General features: G+C 41.5%; 1 protein-coding gene across 1 annotated transcript; it reads right to left on the bottom strand.

Moving 5' to 3' along the window:
- Positions 1-298: 298 nt before the first annotated feature.
- ABRA (actin binding Rho activating protein) lies at positions 299-13007 on the bottom strand. Its single transcript, XM_006113010.4, has 2 exons — positions 12195-13007; positions 299-2772 (listed from the first exon to the last, which is right to left on the bottom strand). Exons 1-2 carry the CDS (start codon positions 12911-12913, stop codon positions 2295-2297), a joined length of 1197 nt encoding a protein of 398 aa, XP_006113072.2. The 5' UTR covers positions 12914-13007; the 3' UTR covers positions 299-2294.
- Between the last annotated feature and the right edge of the window lie 9784 nt (positions 13008-22791).

Here is a 22791-nt window from a genome sequence, read left to right as displayed (position 1 = left end):
GCTAACTACACATTTACCTTGCTTACAATGTTAATGCACTTGAAACTCTTTAATCTGGCAGTCTTGGGAAATCGGCTATGTTGGATTATCGAATTTTGTGGACCATGAGTGTTCATGTATACTTTTTGTTTTGAAGGGGAAAATAAAATCATTTTTGAAAAGTTCTGAATTTTTATTTCATATGTAACAAAGACAGTAATACATATGAGGCCTGAGGGAGGGAGGATGCAGGAGTGTGCTGAGGCTGGGAAGTCTGGAAGCAGGGAGAGTGTGTGAGGGGGATGGGCGTGGGGTGCTTGCCTGCTGCCCTGCTTCCTGGGCACACATGGCTCCTCACCCCCTCCCGCTCCCAAACACCACTCCCCACCACTATCAAAACATCAGGGGAAAAGCTTCTAAATAAGTGCTGTGCTGCCATTCCTCCAAATGGAGGAGGAAGGGCTGTGGCAGCACACAGAGCCGCTTTCTCCTCCTGCTGCCAGGGTCTGTACCACAGTGTTCCTGGATTAGGGACATCCATATTACTGAGGTTCAAGTGTGTTTTTTAGAACAAGATGTACTATAGGAGCATATTGTTATTTGGTTCTTGAATTATTTGCCTGTAAAAATTTGAGGTCTGTTTTATTTGCAAACAAAAAATATGCCTAGTAGGAAGTTGAAACTAGAATAGTTGTATTTTATTGCTAACTTAACAATTCTTTGGTTTACCAAATTAAGGTAGAATGTACATATACCTTTTTCTTCTGCAAGAAGATGTTTGATCTTTCAGTTTGAAAGAAACTTATTAAGGGAAACCATTCAGGTTCTCATTTGTAACTGTATGTAAATTGTTTGCCTTAATTTTTTTCCTCCTAAATGAACATTTTATTCTGCCCTTACTGTGCAATGTGAGAAATTTACATAGTCATAATCTTCTTGAGAAGCCACTGTCTATATAATTCAATAAGCATTATATACAATATAGAAATCTACACTATAGTACAGCATAGAAAACCATTTTAAACATTTCTCTAAAACATACATTGCTTAATTCTGCAGTCTTTAATCTCATTGAAATAATGCAGTTGATTTCACTGGAACAACCTACTATGAATACAGATGGTAGAATTAAGCTCATATTTTGTTGAACATTTTATAAAATACCAGCTTTCTCACAGATGATGTATTCTTTCTACTTAGGAAAAATACTGCTCATATATTCCTCACTCACAGAGTAGGCTCTATCTACAGGAGAACATCTCTACCATTGCTATTCCTGCATCTTGATCTTGTACTTTTTCTGTAACAAAGCTGTTTACAAATGTCTAGCGCCATACACTTACTCTCTACTTGTTCCCCCAGGAAATATGTATTGATGTATGGAATAGAAAATCATTTCTGTATACTAGTATCATGCAGTAATTCTCATGTATTTCTATATTCTCTATGCATTTAAGTCTGGTGTTCAGTATTTTTCTATAGGGGATGAATGCCACCATTCCACTTGTTTCTTTTTTTAAAATATAAACATAGAACAGTTTAAATACAAAACCCTCTTTGTATAAGAGATCAGTTTCATCTTACTTTGTGTATGAAGTATAAGGAAAAACTCACAAATACATGGGTCTCCATTAAAACATGAACCTTTGTCAGTTAGTCACTATATCATTTCTGCAGTAGTATTTTGCTATACTTAGAATAGGGAATAACTGTAGTATATCCTATGCCTTAGTAGTAAATGCTGATATCCGTACATTCAAATTCTATTTGCATGCCCTTAAATAGTTTTGCTGACTTAATTATGAAATACAGGACAAGTCTGAAGGGTCAGTTTTATAAACTACACATTAAAGTTCATATCCTTGGTTCCTGATCCAACTCACTTTAACTCCCCAAATCCCTTCTACGTTAGTTAATATAGGGAGAGGGGGAAATCTTGTATGTGAAAACAACTCAGGGCTGGGTTTGAGGTGGAGCCATCTCTTCTGCCACTATGTTCTTATATTTATTTTGATGCTTTTAATACATATATTCACTCCAGTTCTTCATCATCTATCCTTGCCTGAGTAGTAAATAACTATATAATGCTGCAAACTCTGTTACTAGAAGGCACAATACAAAAGGGATAGCAAAAGAATGCTTGGTGTCATAGAAGTAATTATAAAACATCTGACTCTCGAACAAATGTTAAGTATCTTTCCAACGTCATGGTAAATTCCTATAATCAAAATGTTGACTATTAGATGGTGCAGTAACTGGCAGAAATGGAAAAACTGGGACATTTTAACTTTTACCATCATGGGTTTGTTGTGCATTTATTTCAATAACGTAATTATAACATGATCATCCCTTCCTTGCCATAGCATTTCTCCTTCAAAGTCCACCAACCCATGTTTCCTAGCTCTCATGAGAATCCCAACAACCTTGTCTGAAATCCGTACATATCTGTCAAAGAGCTCCCCAAAGGTGACTTGGATCTTGCCGTCTCGCCTTGGTTGAGCCATTGTTGCAATGATAAAGCACATATCTCTTATCTCCCGGTGAATGTGAATCTCTGCTCTCTTGGCCCTTTCAGCAGTTTTCGTACCCTCTTTAGGATGACCATAGCCCTTATCTCCTTTGTGCAGGCGTGTCGACTGGGCCAGTTCATAGTCAAACTCCTCACTGAAAGGATTCAGCTTCTGTGTTATCATATGCTGGTCTGACCATTCTTGCCATCTGCCCGTCAGGGTATTAACAGGACTGTATTTCCTGTGGGCCTTGCTGCTTGGTTCTTCTGTAAACCTACAAGCACTGAAAGAAACAAAAATAGGGCTTGATTTTTTTTTTCATTTTACCATGTTGAGAGGGTCATTTGTGCTATTTACTGTTTTCTTTGGTAAAGCCCAGAGTACTAACCACTAGATGGCATATTTTTACTAATTCTAAAGTTAGTTCTTCAGTATAGGAGTATTACATTTATGTATCAATTTTTTATTTATAAGCCAGGTGGATCTTGTAAAAGACACCAACTTATTCTCTGGATCTCAATTTTGTTAGTCACTTTATCTGCCCAGTTATTAACCCACACACTGGGTACAAAAGAATAAATGTAATTATCTCTCAATTTACTTGCTCAGTTAGCTATCTTTCTCCCTGTTTCTATCAGTTCTTCAGGAGCCTGGAAACTGAAGCAAACTAAATTTGAAGTGCCAATAACTGCAAATGCAAAAATTGTACTCACTGCTATTCATGATTATAAAATTAGAAATTATAAGATTAGAAAATCTGCTCCTTTCAGGCTGCTTTGATTTAATGAATAAAGCAGAAAGCCTAAGACAAGCGTGAGGAGGATCTTGTCAATGTAAAAATCAGACCATTGGGAAGTGCTTATTTTTGATTGGAGTAAGCCCCAAACAAAACACACAACCCACTTATTTAGTTCATTTAAAGATTTTTCAAAGGTCAGGAAGGTGTTGCCCTCGCTACACTCCAATCCCATTCCATCTTCGCTTGCTAAAAATATCCATGACCACAATGTCATTCATAGGTACTGGGACAGGGCCTGAGATGCAGTTATATTGCGGAGTACAAATCAGGGCAATAGTGCAAAAGGATTTAAATTCCCTGCTGCTGTTACTAGTCTGAGGGCTGCTCTATCATAGTTGGCTGCAACAGCCCACTGGGGCTAAACTGCAACCAAGTATCCGAGCCACAGGCCCTTCTCTCAAACAATGCTCTGCCCTGCCTCTGCTGGTAGAGGAGAGAAAGGATGGCTGGGGGAAAGCCCTTATCTCAGTTCTAGGTCCCTGGAGGACACCTGCATTATGATTCTCCCTGTGCCAATTAAGTTGATTTTCAAAGTTAGTTGCACTAGTGTTGTTTAAAGCACAGAACAGGCCCATAATGATATAAAGCACTTTTTTGCTTCCCTCTACTTTGCAATCATGGAAGAAAGAGAGAGAGTGTAAGTAAGTATAAGATGCGGGTCTGGCAGGAGAGTGTTACAATATTACATTGCAGTACTATCAGCAAATTAGCTCTTCCCCTATGCACCATGCGATGTGCAGGGAATTTGGCTCCTGAAAAAGATTTCAGGAGATCCACAAAGTCCCTAAACCATTATACAGCATCCTGTCCAACCCTGACCCCCATCAAGCTCCTTGGCTGACCACTTCCCCAACTCTCAATACAGAGAGTATGCTATGGAGGGAAAACCTGAGTCCATGAATGGTAACTATTATACTGATGGTCTCACTGGAGCTGAAATGCAGCACGCGCTATAGAGGACATGGCTACACAGCAACTAAACCCACTGCTGGCTCATGCCAGCTGGCTCAGGAGCATGAGCTGGGGGGACTCTCCCACCTCATAAGGTCCTGGAGTCCCAGGCTCCATCTTGAGCTTAGATGTTTACACAACAATGAAACCGCCTGAGCCAGTGGCATTGGCTAGGCCAGTGGTTCTCAACTCGTTTCAGTCCATGGACCACCAGGCCAATCAAAAAATGTTCATGGACCTCCTCCTTTTTGAGACAGTCCATGGACCACCAGTTGAGAACCACAGGGCTTGGCAGTGGGTTTTCTTTACTGTGTAGACAGATATCTATAAAGTGGTTGTCTCTTACTCATATGCTTATCTTGCTTCCTCCCTACTCGCTGTGATGCTTTTCAAAACTCCTGTAGCAGGAACCTCATAGGATCAGAAGTGCAGGAGCAGGGCCAGCCAACAACATTTTGGCACCTGAGGCAGGGAGCTCAAATGATGTCTCCATACCCCTTTGCTTGGGCCAAAACTTTGAAAGGTCTCAATTCTGCCTTCTTCCTGTTCTACTCCTCTCATGGCACGCCACCATCTCTGTGCATCTAGAGCAGAGAGAATACATATACACCAGCAGCAGACACAATTTTCTACACTCTGGGTCCTAGTGGCGCTCCTCCCCCCCTCCCCCCCCCAAAATCTGGCACCTGAGGCGGTTGCCTCAGTTTGCCTCAGGTAAGGCCAGTCCTGTGCAGGAGGCAGCTTAGCTGAACTCTGCCTTGTGTGATCATTCTTTTATTTACTTCGTGTCTCCTACATTTTCTGTTCCCACTTAGATCTAATCCTCCTTTCTAGCCAAATACTGTTCTCGCCTTTCCATTCTAATCTTTTCCTTGAGCTGCCTAGATTAGCACTGCTTGATTTCACATTTAGCTTTTTACTCTCATGCCCTATATGGTTAGGGATGATCCAGTTCTCATTTTGGCCTTCTACATGCATCTTACAGTTTAACCCTTCCTGTTTTGCCCTACTCTATATTTTCTTGAGGCTTTTACCAGTAAAGAGACTGCCTTTCAGTTTTATTTTTTCACATTAGTCTCTTCCTCTCACGCATTTTGTTAACTGCTTGAGGCAGAGAACATGTCATCTTTGTGTTTGTACAGCTCCAAGCAAAATGGAGCCCTGATCCAAACTAGGGCCTCGGGATATAAGTAACATTAAAAGTAACAATCATAAGGCCTATTTGCAAATATGTATTCTGTATTGTCCTTAGCAAGATCTGTGCTGCCACTTCCTCTTTTTCCTTTTGGGTGCGTAAGCACTTCCATGCTGTTTGCTTCAATGTTGCAGTTTTCATTACTCATGCACCACCAGGTTTGTTTCTAGGTACAGACTAAATATTATCATCCCAGCATGTGGAATTTGCATGCAGTCTGCTAGGAGATAAGTATGACTCCAGCTAGAGTTACAGCTGGCATGGATGTGGGTGCTGATGTGAGAAATAATTACTGGCACTGTATGTTCCCACTGAAACCTATAGGGAAAACAGAACACTCCCTTATTTAAACAAAACAAAAAAAATGATGGTTAAAGCAAAACTGAATGCTTAACAAAAGTAGCAGGTTTTATTATATGTTCTGAGAATATAAAATAAAACTGAAATAAGACTGTTTTTTAAAATCCAAGGGCTGTACAACAACTGAAAAAAATTAAATTAAGAAAAATCTTTCCAGGCAGATTTCAGTAAGGTAGACATCTGTAAGTAATATAAAAGATGTTATTTTATGCATTTACACTTCTGTATGTAGGGTTAATCTTCTGTTCTCCCAGATAACTGCATTAAGTTTTGACATATAAGGTATTTGAGAGATTCAGGCAACCCCAATAGAAAGATAGTTATTTCCTTGCTAGAGCTGCATTTTATTTTAGTGAACAAGTTCTTTGTAATCTGGGTTGGTTTTGGGTAGAGCTGGTCACATTAGTAGTTGCAGATAATACCCACTGCAATTTTTTTCCCCCATTATGTTTGTGAATTTCCATCATACCGCTCCTGGTTTCTAGGACTGTAGAATGCTCTTTCTTTGTTATCTAATATGGATGTTCAGTTTTCAGCCACTATTTGGGAACTGGTTCATAGTGACTATTAGCCAGTCATTATTTGTGAGATATGATTAATTATCTAGATAACTTAGCATTGGTCTACTCACTGATTGGATAACTGAAACAGATGAATGAACAGTGAATAAGGCCTTTCTGTGATGTATTTTCAGAGATCTGTTTGTGCTAAAATTTGTGAAACATGTAGACTCCTATAAATAGCTGTAGATGTTTATGGATAACTAATGACATGATCTCAGGCCTAGCAGTGAAGCAGAGCCCATTCGTTTGTTTGCAAATATATCCATGTATCTGCTTTGGCATTATTCCATCAACTCTCCTTCCATGCCTTTCATTTCTGAAATGCTGATTAGAAGACAGTATGAACATGCTGGCCTTGATTCTCCATAGCCCTGGTGCTTTGTGGAGCTTTTTACACCCAACCTAAGTGTAGGAATGCCTGCCCTCCAGGATTGGCCTGAACTGTTCCAGAATCAGCATCAATCTCCAGGTGACTATTGAAGACAATCTGGGGGATTTTAATAGGATATTTTAAGAAAATGGCCTTATGTCATGTTGGGGAAAAAAATCTCCCAGAATAAATTGTCAGAGTTGGCAGCTCTAGCTAAGTGCATTTAAAGTGGGTGTAAAACACTGCTATTCTGATTTGACAGCTTCTGTACTCAGTCTGCTCTTATTTGGCACAGGTGTAGATGGCAACACACAGCATGAGGCAATGGAGAGACAGCTCCTAATAGGAAAGGGCAGCACAAAGCCAGCTGGTTCCCTTACTCAGTGAAACCTACAGCAGGAGGAAAATTCCAAAGATCCACTCATGGATTTTCTCCTTCATTGTATAATCACAATAGTCCTTTCCAGCCTTAGGTGTGCTGAATCTATGAACTTGGTTCCAGTGGCGGGAGCAGGGGTTGCCTTATTAATTTAAAAAAAAATGAGCCTACCCTGAAATGTCCGCTTTAGTTATTTGTGCAGTGCCTAGCACATGTCCTGGCACTATGTAAATGCGAGGGCGGGGGGAGTTGTGGGACATCCCAGAGGACTAATTGCTGTGTAGAGACCCTGTGGGAACATTCCAATAATTTCTAATAGCTACTACTACTACATTGGAGGTGCACTAAGGCCCAGATCTGTGAAGGTTTTGAGGTACAACTGCATTCAACATTGCAGTGCAGAATCCTAAATCTCATTTTCAGAATGGATTTAGGCATTCAGCAACCAATATCTTACTGACGAAGTTTTTAGTTCCTAAGTGGTTAAATATCTTTTGGAAAATAAGAGATTTAGACTCCTAAATCATGCGGGTTTTGCAACACTGCATGCAGCAATTCCTAAACACTTTTACAAAGCCAGGCCAAAATTCTTATCTTGTGATTTTCAAAAGGTTTGAGAGAATTCAGTGCCCAGTTCCAAAGGGAAGTTTAATGGATTTGGGCAGCTAAAGGTTAATGATGCAAAAAGGCCCAACTCACAATGATTTTTATTGAGACTTATGCTTCTAAGTGACTTGGACATATTTGAAAATTCTACCCTAAATTTTCAAAGGTCTCTTGAAAATCCCAGCCTTCTATGCTAAATTTGAAACTCCTATCATAATACACCGAAGTTAAAAAGTACTCTAACCATCTTGAACAATCCAAGTCAGTGATACTTAGACTGAGGCTCAGGATTCACAAGTAACTTTTCCATGTGTCTCGCAGCTTTTTGCAGCACATGATAGTAAAACACTGTGTAACTTAATTATTAACCAATCTAAATTAATAATACTTGATCAGTCATTTTGCTGTGAAATACTATATATAGGAAACGAAACCATTAATTCACACTACTCTACCTCTTTTGGGCCACGCTGATCACTAATTTGGCTCCTGAGCTGTGAATATCACAGCTTTAGGAAATTGTGTGCCTTTTTCTCTGTTTCCCAGGGTATGTCTACACTGCAGAGTTTTTCCAGAAAAACTACATCCACACTGCTATTGCATTCTTTTGACAGAGAGTTGAAAGAATGGAGCGGTTTTTCTGACCGTGGTGTAACTCTTTTTATGAGGAAGAAGTATTTTTCTGAGAGCTTTTTTTTTTTTTTTTTGGAAAAAGGCGTGTGGACACGGAAGAGAGTGTTTTTTTTCGAAAGGCCTCCAGGAAAAAGTACGGGTGCCCTGGTGGCCATCTGTTCATGGTAATCACAACTGAAATGTGAGAGAGCATCCACATTGATTGGACACTATCTTTCGAAAAAAATACATTGCTTTTTTGTTGTGCTTTTGCTGTGTAGATGCTCTCTTTTGAAAAGTTTTTCTGGAAGATCTTCCGGAAAAACTTCTTATGAAAGAAGCTTACAGTCTAGACGTAACCCCACTCTTTCTTGTAATTTCTAGTACTAACCTACCGTCTGCCAGGATGCATATATAGCTCATTTGCAAACACTAAAAAGAAAACAATTTAATTAATCGAGCTTGCTTTATGCCTCTACACAGTGCACTTCAGATAACGTGGGTGTTTACAGTAATATTTACCTTGTAATAAATGTGTATATTTGTGTGCATATACATACATTACAGTGTCTCTGGTGTATGGAATTGATTTTCCTGAAATTAAAGTGACTGCATTGGAAAGGCAAGCCACAATCCCACTATTTGCAGACTTTTTCTGCAAAGTTTGCTGTGTGGGAGAGCTTCTGAGGAGCTATTTGATGTCAGCACAGGTCACAGAATTTCAGTCAGAATCCGCTGCTTCTCTTGGAGCTACCTCTGTGGGTCAAATCCTGTTTGTATTGAAATGAATGAGAGTTCTCCACTGATTGTGATATCTAGATTTGAACCCCTGATTATTTTGTAACATATGGAGTCAACAATTAACAAACAAGTTTTGTTTGTGATCCCCTTACAGGAACTGTTACAAGGAAATATTGCTTAACGTTCAGTTTGGTGCTAAGAGTTAGGCTGGCTGTTTAATTCAGTAAAGGAGAGGTATGTTTTTCATAATAATTCTTTTCACATATATTTAAAATGAATTCTTAATATGCAGCGATTCTTAACCTAAACAACACATTTTGCACTTTCTGTTTTCCTCACACCATGTTGCAGACATACGGAAACCTCCTACACATGAGATTGTTTCTGAAGGATAAAACATTTTGTAAGATGTGATTATAGTGATTTTTCTGACATATCAGGGATTTCACACTTGACATTTAATACGTGGTGTACAATTCAATAGAGAAATGATACCAAAATAGTGCCTTTCTTGACTAAATAAATAATCAGACCAGTTCCATATCTCTGAGTTGTAACCACAGATGTTTGCAGCAAGTGTAATATTTTTGTAAATTTGTAAAATGGGTTAATCTCAGATGGTAAATAGAAAATAAACCACATTAAGTGAGCAGAATCCAGAAATGTATATAGGTTGCAATTCAGTAAAACACTTAAACATATACTTAACTTTAAGCATGAGCACTATATGCTTAAAGGGGCCAAAAAAAGAAAAGTGGTCAGAGACTTAACTTTGGTAATTTTTGCTGACATGCACAGGGTTTAATTGTTTTCCTTAATGAATGTACATTTAGCATTTTTTTCATAGATTCTTAGACCTAAAGGGAACACTGAAATCATCCATTCTTACCTTCCGGTATAACACAAGCCATAGAACTTCCCCTAATAAATCCTAGAGTACAGCTATTAGAAAAACATCCTATTTTGATTTAACGTTGGTTAACGTTGGAGAATCCACCACCACCTTTGCAAAATTGTTCCAATGGTTAATTACCATCTCTATTAAAAATGTGTCTTATTTATAGTCTGAATTTGGCTAGCTTCAGCTTCCGGCCACTGGTTCATGTAATATCTCTCCCTGCTAGACTGAAGAGCCATTAGCAAATATTTGATGCCCATGTAGGAACTTAACTGCAGTCAAGTCCCCCCTTGACCTTCTCTTTCAGCTAACTGAATTGAGCTCCTTGACTCTATCCATACTGTATAATCCTTTAACCCTTCTCATAGCTCTTCTCTGAACCCTTTCCAATTTAGCAACATCATTCTTGAATTGAAAACACAGAACTGGACACAATATTCCAGTAGTGGTTTCACCAGTGGCAAATACAAAAGTAAAATAGCCCCTTAACTCCTGTTCAAAGGTTAAGGAGAATAATTTTTTTCTCTCCTCTTTGTAATACCATTTTAGGTATTTGAAAGTTGCTATCATGTCCCCTCTCAGCCTTCTCTTTTCCAAACTGGGGGAAAAAAAAGCAGGAATGTTTTCAGTCTCCCATAATAAGTCATATTTCTAGACCTTTAATCATTTTTATTACTCTACTCTGGGCCTTCTCCTATTTCTACACATCTGTCTTAAATGTGGTGCCCAGAACTGGACACAATGTTGCTACTGAGGTCCAATCAGTGCAGAGTAGAGGAGAAGAATGATTTCTCATGTCTTGCTCACAACACTCCTGTTAATTCATCCCAGAGTCATGATTGCTTTTTTGCAACCATGTCATATTTAGCTTGTGGAGCACTGTGACCCCTAGATCCCTTTCTGAAGTACTTGTTCCTAGACAGTCACTTCCCATTCTGTATGTGTGAAACTCATTGTTCCTTCCTAAGGCTACGACTAGACTGCAAGCCTCTTTCGAAAGAGGCTTTTTCGAAAGATACTTTTAAAAAAGCTTCTTTCGAAAAAGAGCATCTAGACTACAATCAGTACTTTCGAAAAAGCAAGCTGCTTTTTCGAAGAGAGCACCCAGGCAGTCTGGATGCTCTTTCGAAAAAGCAGTTTGCATGACATAGCACTTTTTTTGAAAAAAGGTGTTATTCCTCATGAAACGAGGAGTACCACCGTCGAAAGAAAAGCCGCGTTTTTTCGATTTAATTTCAAAAGAACACAGCTGTAGTCTAGACGCAGGTGAAGTTTTTTTGAAAAAAGGCTACTTTTTTTTTTTGAAAAAACCCTGCAGTCTAGACACAGCCTAAGTGAAGAATTTTGTATTTATCCTTTTTGAGCCTCATCATGCTTACCGCAGACCATTTCTCCAGTTTGTCCAGATCATTTTGGATTATGACCCTAACCTCCAAAGCACTTGCAACCCCTCCCAGCTTGGTATCATCAACAAACTTAATAAGCGTGCTCTCTATGCCATCATCTACATCGTTGATGAAGCCATTGAACAGAACCAGTCTCAAAACTGATCCCTGTGGGACCCCACTTGTTATACCCTTCTAGCATGACTGTGAACAGTTGATAACTACTCTCTGAAAGTGGCTGTCCAAAAGCCACTATGATGGATATCTATTTCTGTTAAGATTTTGAATGCTATTAATTGCAAATAATTTATTTAATGAATTTAGTCCATTTTTCTGTTAATCTTTATCCACAAAGAGAGTTCAGTTTTTAGGAATCTATTCAAGATTAAAATTTTACATCACATAGTTTATGTAGTCTGAGAGATAGACATTAGTCTGTAACTTTAAAAACAATGAGTAGTCCTGTGGCACCTTAGAGACTAACAAAAATATACAGAATAATGAGCTTTTGTGGGTAAAATTGGATGAATTGGAGTGGTTTATGTAGATATGTTTTAGTCTATGGCTTTCAAGTGATCTCAATCACAATAATTGAGAGAGATATTTTATACGTGCTGTGTGATTAAGGATCTAAGTCCCGTGGTATTATCTCTGTGAGTTTGGAGTCATCAAATTGGGGTGACAATAGGGGGCTGCCTTTTCTTAAAACTTGATAGTTTCCTTTTGGATCTTATCCAGTTACAAAAATTTTAGCTTCCTATCTTCTTCTCTCCCTTTTGTAAACCCACACTTGCCTCAAGGACTCTGTTATTTTGGTAGACCCTAATGGAGTGTTTGATCACTTACAGTGATGGCATCGGTCGTTTAATCCTCATAATGTGGTCACAGTCTTCTTGCAGGAGTCTATCTTCTGCCTCACCCCCATATCCACTGTCCTCCGTATCCATGCTGTCACTGCGACATTTGTGTAGCTCTAACTCCGAGAATTTGTCCTCTTGTTCCATCTGTTTCCAACCCTTGGTTAACTCTGTCACCAGATTTGAGCACTTCCTCCTCCTTGTAGGAGACATTTTGTCCTTAAGAATTTTATCAAAATGACTTGATTCCGCCTTGCAGCCGCAGATCTCTGTGCTTCCATTATCCTTCTCATATCTATCACTGAGGAGGCTAATGTCATTTCCTTTTTCATAGACTTTACTTACAACAGTTTTGGTTACCTCCTTGCTTTTAATGTTAAGCTTTCTCAGAGCTTCATCAGATTCACTTGAATCTTTTACTACATCCCCTTTAAACACCATCTCCTTCCCTGAAGATTTTTCCATACCCTTTTCTTGGTGTGTCTGAGTAGAAACTGGCCATCTTGATGATCGCCTTTCTTTTGGTGGCTCAGTTGGTGGTGATTCTGAACCAGGCATCCATCCCTGGGGCTCTTGGGCTTGCTTTGTGTTGTGGTCGCTTACCCACTGTTGCCAGCCTCGTGCCAAGCTGATTACAAGGCTGGTGGTTCGGAACTTTTTCATGCCCCTTTTTGCAGGCTTAGCTTTTTGGCTTTCTTCTGACGGCATGTTGCTGCCTCTTCTCCACCTCTTGTGGTAGCCACCTAGTAAATGAATGATCCTAGATGGAATATCTTCCAGTTGGGAGAGCTACAGTGATTTAAATTTAGAAGCAGGGAGCATTTGTGATATTGGAAACTATGTGAAGCATTTCTGACGGATATAGTGACCCTGCTCTGACAGTGTTCTTTTTTTAATACCTCAGGCTTGCATTTTGCCACAGCAGATGGAGGCTGCATGAGGTAAACAAAGATGACACTTACTGCCTACTCTTCTACAGCAGTCCTGTGGGAATTAACAGTTCCTGTAAAAACCCTTTCTAGGGTCTTTATAGTTCAGAATTTGCTTGACAGTAACTGGGTCTTATTTTTCCTACTAGTGTTTTGACTTGTGGCAAAAATATCAAAGTGTTAAATCCTAAAAGGAGATGAGCCCCTCAATTGCCAGTGATATCCAGAGGAATAATACAGCACCATGCATAAAACTGAGTTTCATCTCATTGTGCCAATCTGGGAATTTCACTGGATAAGAGATTTTAGTTACAGTTTCGAAAAAGTGTCTTGGTGATTTTTAATGCATATTATAAATCCTATCCTAGGGATTTCCGTATGTTTTCTTTAATTGCTCCAGTACTTCATCTCCAAACAGACAAAATTAATAAAAGTTATTGCTGTTTGCCTGTCTCGCCTATTGAGAAGAATGTACAATCTTTGGAGTTGGGACCATACTCTGTGGTTGTCTATAGTGAGTCTGCCTGGCCTCCTGCTGACCTGGAAAAGGAAACTCTCCCTAAGACTCCTTGGTGGGTGGTGCCAGAGCAACTCAGCCCCACCCACAGGAAGCAGAAAGGCGTGGCCAGCAGTATAAAAGGCCGAGCTCAGAGCTCTGTTGGAGCCCAGCTGCTGAGCAAGCCAGACACTCGGACCAAGCTCCATTGGAGGAAGGTCCAGCCACACTGCCCTCAACAGGAGTACTGAGTTAGGTCACCAGGCCTGCTGCCAGCCCCTGAAGACTGGCCAAGGCTGTCACAGCCATTGCTGGGCCTAGACAACTGGTTAGGGCTGCAGAGATCACTGCAAGGGCCTGAAGATCTGCCAGGACCCCCAGTACCCTCGCCGTGCCCTGAGGACTGGGCTGGTCCACCTGGGCCCCTGCCTGAACCTAACCCAGAGCCCATGGACACGCTGCCAGTTCCTTCATCCCTGGAGGACCCTGCAGAACGGTTGCAGAGCCAGATAGGGGGAATCGAGAAGCAGCCCAGTGATAGCCGACCTTGAGCCAACGGAGGAAATGGAAGTCAGTTGGATAGTGCGTTGCAGTCAGGATCCCTGCTGGCCCATTGACCTGGTCGGTGTGTGGCAGTCAAGATCCCCACTAACTCACTGGCAGCCTCTGCTGCCACTGTTAGGGCCCTGGGCTCAGATGCAGGGGAACGGGTAGGCCTGTGTCCTCACTGCCACTCCTCATCTTGGGTGGCAGGTTCCCCCTAATAGGGATGAACTCCCCTGTGCTTGTTGGCTCTCTGCCAGTGAGGAGACCCAACCCCCGCTCCACCTGTCAATAGGCCTGCACCTTAAATTGGTAAACTAATTGTAGTGTTTGTTGCCCCACCCTGACCCAGGGCTGGGTCTTCTAAACTGCTGCTCGGCCTGCTGCCAGGTCTGGGCCTTACCTTGATTGTTTGCTGCTTGCCCGCTCTGACCAGGGCTGTGGCCTTAGAAACTATTTATTCATCCTGTAGCCAGGGCTGAACCTGTAAACTGTGTATTGCACCACCCTGCACTAGGGCTTAGTCCTACTGGGACCCATGAACTGCTGTTTGTATGTCTGCTCTGAAGCCGGGCCTTGGGGCTGGGCCTAAAGACAGTTAAATGGCTTTTGTGTGCCTGTGCCACCCTGTACTGTGAACCTGGGCAAAAGGAGGGACCACTAATGGTTTTTTTTACAGGCCTGAGCACAGGTTGGGGGCTCAGGACTATGCAGCAATGTCTACACTGTCCAATGCCTGGCAAAAGGGGGCTTCACTACCAATGTTCCCTCTAACTTTCCCCACTCTTGTGTGGAATCAATTTTGCTATGTGAACTAACTGTGGCGCATACAAAAATTCATGGAGTGGGATGGGGCTCAGGTTTGGAGGATGGGAGTGGGCTCTGGGCAGGGTCAGACTTTTGAGGTGCAGGGGGTGAGGGTTCTGGATGGGGGTGTGAGCTTGGGGATGGAGTTGAGGATCCAGGGGTTCGGGACTAGGGCATTTGGAGGGATAAGGAAGATTACAGATTTGCTGGGCCCCTGGACAAGGTGTGTGTGTGTGGGAGGGGTCAGGTCTGTGCTCCTGGAAGGGCCAGGGCTTTGAGGGAAAGGGGGCTAGATTCTCCCTGATAGCCCTTCAGCACTGCCCTGAGCACACCATCCGGGGCTCCAGTGAGTTCTAGGGGGAGGCAGGCCCCCAGCCCCACCTACAGCCCTGTCCCCCTGCTGACACCATGCCTCCCCCAAGGGGAGGGGAAGAGTGTGTGCGTGTGTCTCAGTATCCCTGGAGCTGTGGAGGGGGAAGAGGCCACATGGTCCAAGCCTATCCACCCCCGTGAGCAGCGGAGAGAGAGGAGGCCCTATGGCCTAAGCTGGCCCAAGCCTCCCCAGCAGAGAGGGAGGAGGCCACATGCATGTGACCCCCCACCACCGTGGGAAGGGGAAGAGTGCACGTGCACCCCAGAGGGAAGAAGATGCTCGGCCCCAACCTCCCCCACCCTTAGGAGCAGCGAGGAGGGAAGATGGTGCACAGCTTGAGCCTCTTCACCCTTAGGAGCAGTGGGGAGGGAAGCAGCCCAACGGTCTGAGCCGGCTCAAGCCTGCCCAGCCCAACCCAAGGAGCAATGGGGAGGGAGGAGGCCTCCCCGGAGCAGTGGGAAGGTTGGTAGCTGCGTGGCCTGGGCCTGCCCAAGCCTCCCTGCTCCTGAGACCATCAGGGTGGGAGTGGGCCACGTACATCTACCATCACAATGGGACGGGTGTTGCTAGTATTTATAATAGTATTCATAATAAACGCAAGTACATTTTAAGGATACAAGATCTTGTGTTTTTATTCGGAACTTTCAGAAGAGGGAGCTCTCTCTCCCTTTTTGAAGATGCAGATAAAATCTAGTATCTATTTGGTGCTAGGATTGATACCTCCAAAGATTGGGGTTACTTGTTTGCATTTATAGGGTAATGCTACACTACTTGTAACACAATAGTGAACAACTGACATTTCCTCAGATGAAGCCCAGTGGTATCTTGTTTTCTGGTGTAATGTTTCCTAACTAGGAAAAAGAAACATCACTTCTTTCACTCCACGGGCATAGTAGTTTGCAGGAGGACCTACAGTGCTTTCCATGTGATCCAATGGGGACATTCATCCATTGTGGAATTCTATTGAATTTCCTGAAGTCATACTAGAGATACATTTGGATTCAGAGCTGGTACTGCTTGAAATAATAATTAAAAGTCATGGAGGATTTGATGGCTTTTGTCCTTAATAATATTTGGCCATATTCGGCCATTGATTAAGGGAGAATTCTTCATTAGTCTCAGTAATTATTTCTTCTTAAAATTGGTGGCGTGGATATGGCCAAATGTTGCTATTTAATATTTGTCTTTACTTTAGTCTGTTTATGGCCTCTGTAACACTATAACTTTATAACCAAGTAGATTTTCTGCTTCAGGCAAGTGAATTCCTACGCCACCAGTATTGACCTCAGATCGTGACATAGACTCTAATGCAAGGTTGGGAGAACAGGTGCTGTCCTAGAGGGTGGGGGAAAGTGCTCTTGGCCCTCCCCCTATGGTGCTCTCATCATCTTAGTCACCAGCTGTAGCAGTAGTGGGCCCTGTCACGCATGCCCTGCCGATGACTTGAAGGAGCCCCAAGCCCTGCTTAGCAGGGTGGCTTCTGTCCTAGGCATGAGGGCTGAGGAGCTGGCAGAGCAGTTGGACACCCTTTTTGATGCACTTGCAGTGGGAACAAGTCATGCTGCCGGTCCATGGAGGAGTGCTGAAAATTGCCTTATGGTAGATTTCTATTCTGCTCACCTGAAAACAGGCTGTGGAAAAGAAGTATTATGTCGTCTCTAACGGTTTGAATATCAATATAAACCAGACCTTAGGGTCACTGCTTGTATTGTCAGCCAGTGAAAGGAACAGGCAGGGTCAGGCAAGTGCCACCAGGCTTTGCTGGGGAGTTATAACTTCAGCCTTTGAGACAACATGCTTAAGGCCACCTTGCCACAGGTCCTCACATAGGTATGTGTGACTATCTTGGAGCAGGGTAAGGTGGTGGCACAAGACTCCCTCCAAAGGGCCTGTGATGTAGCTGATTCAGCCATCATTCAGCTATGGTAATGAGGTGGCATTCCTGGCTCTAATCTCTGGTCTGTCCCAGGAAATATGGGCCTCCGTATTCAGGACCTTCCGTTCAAAGGGAATGGACGGTCCTCAGAGCAGACAGATGTGAGGCTGCATAGCCTAAAAGACTCCTGGCCAATATCTTTAGCCTACAACCTACAGTTCTCAATCACCTCAGCTTTCTATTCTCCTTCTCCATCCCTCTTTAAGGAAACCTCTTCTGAGCAACTCCTCGTTCAGGAGATAGAAAATCTTCTATGACCGAGGTAGTGGATGAGGTCCTTCCGGAAATGATGAGGAAAGGGTCCTACTTCTGCTATTTCTTAATCCCAAAAGCAAAAGGGGTTTAAGATATATTCTGGGCCTGTGACACTTTAATAACTATCTCAAAAAGTTGAAATTTTGCATGATCTCCCTAGCTCACCAGCATCCTCTGACTGGATCCAAAGGACTGGTACGCTGCCATTGATTTGAAGGATACATACTTTTATATTCCCATCTTCCAAAGGCACAGACGTTTCCTCAGTTTTGTGATGGGCCAGCACCACTTCCAATTCATAATGTTATCTTTCAGCTTTTCCTCAGGCCCAAGAGTGTTCAGAAAGTGCATGGCACCAGTGGCTGCTTACGTGAGGCATTGAGTTGCTCAAATCTTCCCGTACCTCAATGGCTGGCTCATCAAAGGAAGATCTGCAATAAACTTTGACTTGGAACATTCTACTTGCCATAATTAGGACCTGTTGATGAATGGGAAACAATCAGCCCTAACACTGGTGTAGCAGATAAGTCATAGGAGTGGCTTTTGACCGTACAAGCCAGAGCCTTCCTCCTGAAGGCCTATTTCCAAGCTATGATTGACTTGATCTCACAAGATGGCCCAGACTTTCAGCTATTACTCTCATGAGTAAGGTTTGTGAGTCATCATACTGAAATAGATCACACTGTGAATAGGGATTGTTCATCTAACAAAGGGTTGCAAGTTCAGGACCACTTTAGATAATCTGGGATTTAAATATTGTATTTTATTTTTTTCTGAAAACAATTACCTTGGTTTATGGGTTTGTTTTGTTCCTACTTGAGTTGCCTCTTTTAGATTAAAAAACTGAAACAAATCAATGAAACTAAGCAGCAGCCAGAAAAACGTATTCAATCTACTGTCAAATCAGTAGTGTACTGCAACTTATTAAAAGAAATTTCCAATCATAGCTTAGAAATCACCTCAAAAAAGATATTTTGGCCTTGGAAAGGGTTCAGAAATGGGCAACTAAAATGATTAGGGGTTTGGAACAGGTCCCATATGAGGAGAGGTTAAAGCGACTGGGACTTTTCAGTTTAGAAAAGAGGAGACTGAGGGGGATACGATAGAGGTATATAAAATTATGAGTGGTGTGGAGAGGGCCGATAAAGAAAAGTTATTCATTAGTTCCCTAAATAGAGGAGAGACGTAAATTGAAGAGTCAGATGATTAGCACTCGATCAGCAAGATTACAAGAACGTTATAAACAACAGTATAATGAGGCCAATAAGATAGTTAAGAGAATGGTACGTGCTGATCGCCGTGCTTTTGTCGACGACCTCGCAAAAGAGGCAGAAAGTGCTGCGGCTCGAGGAGAACAAGGACAACTGTATAGAATTACTAAGCAAGTGTGTGGTAAGTACCATTCCATAGTCAGCCCACCTATTAAGGATAAGCAAGGAAAATTGCTCACAACACAAGCGGAACAAGACGCTCGCTGGGCTGAACACTTCAAAGAAATACTTAACAGAGAATCATCGGAAGAAGGTGTTAATATATGTGGAAGGGAGACAGATTTAGATATTAACATAGATCTACCTACCAAAGAAGAAATTATATCAGCAATCAAGAAACTGAAGAACAACAAAACCCCAGGAAAGGACAACTTGAATGCAGAACTTTTCAAAATAGACCCAGAGATAGCAGCTGGAATACTGGAACCACTTTTCAGAACAGTTTGTACAGAAGCCTGCATACCGGAGGATTGGACTAAAGGGGTGATTATCAAGATCCCAAAGAAGGGCGCGCACAGCGATTGTAACAACTGGCGTGGAATTACCCTTCTATCAATACCCAGTAAGATCCTCGCTAAAATCAGCATAGGTAGAATATCAACAGCAGTTAATGAAATGCTGAGGAAGGAACAGGCAGGTTTTAGAAAAGGTAGGCGTTGTATAGAACAGATCTTTGCTCTGCGTAACATCATAGAACAGAGTGCAGAATGGCAACGACAACTTTACGTGAACTTTGTAGACTTTGAAAAGGCTTTCGATAGTGTAGACAGAGACAGATTATGGCAGATTTTGAGGGCCTATGGAATACCGTATCATATGGTGAAGCTCATTAGGAGCTTCTACAAAAATTATAGCTGTTGTGTTGGAGGAAGCGATATATGGTTTGAAGTCAAAACCGGAGTTCGTCAAGGTTGCGTAATGTCGCCACTGCTCTTCAATCTTGTTATTGACTGGGTGATGCGACGTATGACTGAGGAGCGGCATACCGGCATTAGATGGACACTTTTCTCTACACTTGAAGATCTGGATTTTGCCGATGACTTGGCACTTCTCTCTCACACTCATCAGCACATGCAAGATAAAACAGATAAATAAGTATAGTTCACAAGTTGGCCTTAAGATAAACCAGAAGAAGTCAGAAGTCATGACTCTGAACACTACAATACAAACCCCCATCAAGATCAATAACAATGATCTTCCTTTTACTGATAGATTTGTATATGTGGGTAGTATCATCACTCCAGATGGTGGAAGTAAGCAAGACATTCAGAATAGACTGAGTAAAGCACGAAATGCCTTTATCTGTATGAATAACATCTGGAAATCCTCAAAGTACAGCATGCGCACCAAGCTGAAACTATACAACAGCTGTGTTCTCCCAGTGCTTCTCTATGGAGCAGAATGTTGGCGCATGATACGAGACCTTACTAAATTGTCTACATTCCATACCAAGAATCTTAGAAGAATAATCAGGATATTTTGGCCAAATAAAATTTCCAACAAAGACCTACTGTCTCAGTGTAAACAAGAAGACATGGCCACTATAATTATGAAAAGATGCTGGCGATGGATAGGTCATGTGTTACGAAGAGAAGACGGATCTATTACGAAAATTGCACTCCACTGGAAACCAGATGGGAAGAGAAAGAGAGGAAGACCAAAAACAACCTGGCGCCGAACGGTAGAACAAGAATTAAAAGACCATCATCACACTTGGGGAACAATGGGCGCTTTGGTCTGCGACCGACAGAAGTGGAAGGACTTTGTTGCTGTCCTATGCGCCATTGGCGTAATGGGCAGTAAGAAAGTAAGTAAATAGAAGAACTAGAGGACACCAAATGAAATTAATGGGTAGCAGGTTTAAAACTAATAAAAGAAAGTTCTTCACACAGTGTGTAGTCAACCTGTGGAACTCCTTGCCAGATGAGGCTGTGAAGGCTAGGACTATAACAGAGTTTAAAGAGAAGCTAGATAATTTCATGGAGGTTAGGTCCATAAAAGGCTATTAGCCAGGGGATAAAATGATGTCCTTGGCCTCTGTCTGTCAGAGGCTGGAGAGGGATGGCAGGAGACAAATCGCTTGATCATTGTCTTCGGTCCACCCTCTCTGGGGCACCTGGTGCTGTCCACTGTCGGCAGACAGGATACTGGGCTAGATGGACCTTTGGTTTGACCCAGTACGGCCGTTCTTATGTTCTTATGTTCTATAAATTCCATTTAATTATTCATTTTTTAAAAAATTGCAATTGTAAGGCATGTCTGGGAATTGCATAGTATGGATAAAGTTTAAAGTAATCATCCTAGTAGTGCATATATGAAAGATGGTTAATGCTAGTCTGTGTTATCTAGGTAGGATCACACAATGGTTTATTTTATATGATGATATCCTGAATTATAAATTAGACTTAAAAGATACAAATTATGGAACTGGTTCGGGTTAAGCGTTTTTGCAGAATGGCTTGTATGAAATAAAGGACATTATTTGCTTTGATGTGGTACTTCTATCACTGTTTCCTTTTTCCAGGCTGCGTCAACATATGCAGAATCTATAAAAATATTTGCATCTTGTCTACAGTACACTTGTAACCATTGCCACTACCAATGGTAAGTTAAGTATCCATTTTTTTTCCTGTCCTCAATGTTCCTGACACAATAGCAGCTTCTAATACTGCTACAATTTGTGGGATAACAGACTGGCCCAAAACAAAACTTTGAAATAATGATTTCTCCTCCAGAAGCAATGAAGGATAGAAGTAAGTGTGACAATAAGTGGGCTGGAATGCAGAAAATAACAGCTCTGGAGTCACTGTGGCCCACAGCCTTAATCTGTGATTGCTTTGTTGCTCAACTGTAGATCTGACCAAAAAATGTGCAATTATTTGCTAATATTGGGTTTGTGTGTGTGTGGTGTTTTAGCCAATCAAAATACTTGGATACATCCACACTTCAATTTCACAGCAGTATTTCTGAGCTTCAGTTGAATTTGTATTCTTTCTGAACACAGTTTCCACAATTGCATCTGTATCTTGCCAGGTGTTTTCCAATACAGAGGCACTTTGGTAACCGGAAAGACCAGCATTAGTTTAAACAAGAGGGAATTGAGGAATAAGACTGGTTTCTCATTGTAATTAGAGTTGAGGGTCCGTTTGTTGGGGAAGATGCTCAGACAGGGATAGGAATGGCAGAAGATCCAGGAAGAATTGGGTGCCTGCTGCCACTGTTATATTTTACTGTTCCTTTGATTTCAATCATAAATGCTCCTATTTAATGAGCTATATCACTTATTTCCTTTGCCCTACATGCACACTTTTCCTGGAGTTTATTCTTCTCTGACATTTTAGGAAGAGCTTCCTAAGCTTCTGGGGGCCTGTTGTTGGTTTTCAATTGCTGTACCTCTTTTAATACTTCATATCTCTTGATTCCAAGGTATCTAGGACAAAAAGATATTTTACTAGGTGGATTTTGTTCTGAGTGGTCTTACACTATCTTTATTTTATTTCCTATTCAGCATGTGGAATATTAATAGACTTCAGGACACCTATTGGCCAGTGCTAAGGTTTTTTAGGTTTCTATTTTATTTATTTCCAGCAGTACAAATTGTCACAGTCTTCAATTTGTCACAAAGTTTCATTTTCAAAGTAGACTTTTATATTTTTCATTCTGTGATTTAGCTTGTCAGACATACTGTACATAAACTATTAAAAAATGTTTGATGTCTTTAAATAGGAAACTTCAGTTTCAGACAAAGCTGTAGACGATTGGAAAATGTAGTCTTTTTCTTAGAACTCAGTGATGAATAATAAGGATGGCCCTTTCTTAATAGCAAAGTATAAATAGCTGCTAAAATCAATAGGTACCTAGAAGGTGTAAGACCTTCTAGCTTTCTTTTCATCATAAAACTGTTACGTACATTGTGTTAGATCATTACACATTCCTACTGATCACAGCAAACCTGTGCAACTGATTAGAATTCTCA

This window comes from Pelodiscus sinensis, chromosome 2 (assembly GCF_049634645.1).
Source record: "Pelodiscus sinensis isolate JC-2024 chromosome 2, ASM4963464v1, whole genome shotgun sequence".
Taxonomy (NCBI): domain Eukaryota; kingdom Metazoa; phylum Chordata; order Testudines; family Trionychidae; genus Pelodiscus; species Pelodiscus sinensis.
The sequence above is the reverse complement of the archived record's forward strand: the minus strand, read 5'-3'. Positions and strand labels throughout refer to the sequence as shown.

Bases quoted from the DNA above. Each gene is read 5' to 3' on its own strand.
- ABRA (XM_006113010.4), bottom strand. From the start codon at position 12,913: ATGCCGTCAGAAGAAAGCCAAAAAGCTAAGCCTGCAAAAAGGGGCATG. The intron at 2,773-12,194 runs GTAAGTGATCAA...TGTTTCTTTCAG, and splicing joins AAACGACCGATGCCATCACT to TGCTTGTAGGTTTACAGAAG.